Source organism: Oratosquilla oratoria, chromosome 25, assembly GCF_046742065.1.
Source record: "Oratosquilla oratoria isolate Oo_2021 chromosome 25, ASM4674206v1, whole genome shotgun sequence".
Lineage (NCBI taxonomy): Eukaryota > Metazoa > Arthropoda > Malacostraca > Stomatopoda > Squillidae > Oratosquilla > Oratosquilla oratoria.
The window spans coordinates 53,370,040-53,374,019 of record NC_134801.1 but is presented as its reverse complement, the minus strand read 5'-3'; the positions used below and the strand labels follow the sequence as shown (position 1 = coordinate 53,374,019).

The 3,980-nt window shown below is 37.4% G+C and overlaps 1 protein-coding gene across 1 annotated transcript; it reads left to right on the top strand.

Annotated features, from left to right (window-relative positions):
• Positions 1–3,080: 3,080 nt before the first annotated feature.
• LOC143039145 (serine/threonine-protein kinase pim-2-like) lies at positions 3,081–3,830 on the top strand. The gene has a single exon (XM_076209005.1). It carries the CDS (start codon positions 3,081–3,083, stop codon positions 3,828–3,830), a length of 750 nt encoding a protein of 249 aa, XP_076065120.1.
• The last annotated feature ends 150 nt before the right edge of the window (positions 3,831–3,980 follow it).

Sequence of the window (3,980 nt, the reverse complement as noted above, 5' to 3'; positions counted from 1 at the left end):
ATAGATAGATAAAAAGATACAATTGAAAGTGAATTAATTAAATGAATGAAAGAATGAATGAAAAAATAAAAGATAGCACACGCGTTTGTATTTGTGCACGCGAGTGTGTATGTATAACTATGTGCCCATTCGCGCGCACTTTCCTGTGTTTAGGTGCGTTTGTGTGTGTGCGTGCGTGTGTGTGTGTGTGTGTGTGTGTGTGTGTGTGTGTGTGTGTGTGTGTGTGTGTACGTACGTATGTGTATCATGCAATTTCATCTCCATCAAGACTAGAATTCATATACTGTCTGATAAAGACAACACTAAATACAATATAAAAATCACTACAAGTATAATTAAACTCATTTCTCCCGAAATTACTTACTTTAAATCAAACTATTTGGGAATTGAAACGATTAATTTTTAATCACATTTTTCGTTTGCTATGAAAGTGAAAATTAACACATTAACTCCTTCGAAGCGATAACACATTTTATATATTTTGTTATGTTCACCAACAGACTACTTTATTCACATAAATGGTACACTCAAATCTATTTTTCTTTCTTTTTTATTCCTGGTCAAACTCTGAGCTACATTAAATCTTTCGGTGTTGCTATCACAAACCACAATGTTTATACAGTATATATATAAGTATATATATATATATATATATATATATATATATATATATATATATTATATATATATTTTATATATATATTTATATTTATATATATATACATATATATATATATATATATATATATATATATATACTCACACTGTTGACCCATATTTGGAGAAGAATAAGCGAAATTAAAAATTTCCGTATATTACGATCACTACCTGTGATCCTCTTCAGCTGATGTGATTACGGAGTGGAGAAAAGCATGTATATATTTTGTATATATACTCTACATGCTTTTCTCCATTCCTTATAGTTCCATAATTGTCTGTGATCCTGAGAGACAGCAGAGAGACCGCAGAGAGAGCTGGGCTGCAAATAGATTTTGATAAAACCAAACTAATGTGTATGAGCAGAGAGGAAAGGAATGTACAGGATGTGGTTTTTTTGATGACAAGAGAATAGAGGTGGTAGAGAGTTTCAGATATCTACTCGTAGGTGCAACAGTAACAAATACAAACGAGGTGAAAATAGAAATAAATATAAGAATCGCTTCAACAAACAGATGTTATTTTAGCCTTGTACCAAGATTAAAGAAGAAAAGTATATCAAGAAATACAAAATTAAGAATCTACAAAACAACCCTAAGACCTATAGTGTTATATGCCAGTGAGACATGGAGCTTAACAAAAATTGAGCAAAGACTACTGGTATTTGAGAATACAATAATGAGGCGAATTACTGGACCAGTTTTTTATGAAAATGAGAATAGGGGGAGAGGGCGACACAATAATGAGCTCAGAGAAATAACTAAACAAGAGAAAATAACAGATGTTATAAGTATATCAAAACTGAGATTGGCTGGGCATGTGGCGCGTATGGAGCACCATAGAATTCCAAAACGAGTAATGATGGGTAGAATGCCTGGAAGAAGACCCGGAAGGAGACCTCGATTGAGATGGATGGACGGTGTGGATGCGGAGATGGACAGAAGAGGCATAAATAAAGAAACCTAGATGGAAGCAGCACAGGACCGAAGGACATGGAGAGGTTTACTGTTGGCGGACCAGAATCTACATGAGGTTCAAGAATAAGAAGAGAGAAGAAGAGGAAAAAGAAAATAGAGAAGAAAAAAGAGAATGAAAGGGAAAAGGAGGAGTACAAAGAAGAAGCTCATGCATACAAAGTAGTGTTGCAAGGAAAGGAAAATGATAACATTTCTTACTATATCCCATTCTCTCTCTCTCTCTCCTTCTGTTTCTCCCTCCGTCTCTGCCTTCACCCTCCCATTCCCGCATCCTGTCTCTCACTTCTCCCTGTCTCTACCATCCTCTACCCCCTAACTCTCAATCTCTCGCTCTCTTTATATATATATATATATATATATATATTTATATTTATATATATATATGTGTATATATATATATATATATATATATATATATATATGTGTGTGTGTGTGTGTGTGTGTGTGTGTGTGTGTGTGTGTGTGTGTGTGTGTGTGTGTGTGTGTGTGTGTGTGTGTGTGTGTGTGTGTGTGTGTGTGTGTGTGTATGTACGTATGTATATATGTATTATCCAAGTAGTATTTGATCTTGGATAAATAATGACCCCTTAGTTTGTGGGGAGAAAATCCTGAATTTTTCACGGGCCAATAGAAGTTGATTCTAGATTTTTATGTTCTCTGTATTGCCATATGTCCAGCCAAGTATAACATATTACACACACACACGCACACACACACATATATATATGTGTGTATATATATATCTGTGTATATATATATATGTATATATATATATATGTATGTATGTATGTTTTACCCCAGTAATATTCAATCTCGGAAAAATAATCACCCTTTAATTTGTGGTGAGATAATCCACAATTTTTCACGGACCAATAAAAGTATACTCAATATTTTTATGTTGGCTGTCTTACCCTGTGTCCAGCCAAGTATAATATATATATATATATATATATATATATATATATATATATTTATATATGTAGATGTATATATATATATATAGTCATATACATATTTATATATATACACACACATTTATATATATATATATATATATATATATATATATATATATATGTGTGTGTGTGTGTGTGTGTGTGTGTGTGTGTGTGTGTGTGTGTGTGTGTGTGTGTGTGTGTGTGTGTGTGTGTGTGTGTGTGTGTATTCACTTGGTCTTTGGATCACGTGTTGGACTCGTGATCAACAGCTATTTCCCTCCTAGAAGAGAGCTCAGACCTCGTAGGTCCGATCTATGGGTAATGCTATGACCTTGCACACACACACACACCCAACTCCCCGCCCACGAGAGAGAGTGTGTGTGTGTGTGTGTGTGTACACAATTCCTTTTATCGAATCGTGGATTATCAGCATCACTGTCAATGATCGAAACGTCCAGTCGATGGATTCCATGGAATTGTTCTTTGAGGAATCAAGAAAGGAAGAACCATGACCAGAAGATTCATTTTCAAGGAACTTCTGGGAGAGGGATCATTTGGGAGTGTCTTCTCCGCCGAGCGGATCGAAGACGAAGCCAAGGTAGCCATAAAGAAAATACCTTTGGCTGAAGTGTACGACTGGGCAGATCCCAAGAAGAGGACTACGCCCCTGGAAGTCGCACTTATGAAGAAAGTTCAGCATATCCCCGAGGTTGTAAAGCTCCTGGATTTCTTCATTGAACGCAGACACGTATTCATCGTCATGGAGCTGATCCCGGGCGCAGTGGATCTTCTTGACTACACCTCGAAGTATGGGGAGCTGAAGATGAAAGACGCCAAAGACGTCTTCTCGCAGGTTCTGACAGCTGTAATAGCCTGCCACAAAGCCGGAGTCTGTCATCAGGACATTAATATGGCTAATATTCTCGTCGTTAGAAACGAAGTAACCGGAAAACTAACCGCAAAGCTTGCGGATTTTGGTATGGGAACTTTCATCAACGCCTCTTCGACTCCTGCCGAACGCCATGAAAAATCGGCTGTATGGAGTCTTGGATTGCTACTGTTCCGTCTGGCGTGCAAGAAATACCCAAAGGACGGAGACAAATGGGAAGTGAAGTTCCCGAAGGGCGTCCCAAAGGGCTGCCAGAAGCTCGTCAGAAAATGCCTCGTAAGGAAATCTGAGAAACGGCTTCACCTGAGAAGCATCCAATGTGACCCCTGGTTGAAAGTCAAGAGAGCCAAACGGGTCAAAAGACTTTAAAAAATCAGTCCTGCTGCCATCTACGGGTTCTGCGGAAGCTCAGAACCTTGGGCTGAAGTTTCTGCCATTCTTCTTCCTTTCCCGGATCTTTCCTCAAGTCATAATCAGAAAAGATAATACTGGGAGCTTTCCCTCAGCTGAATAAAATTG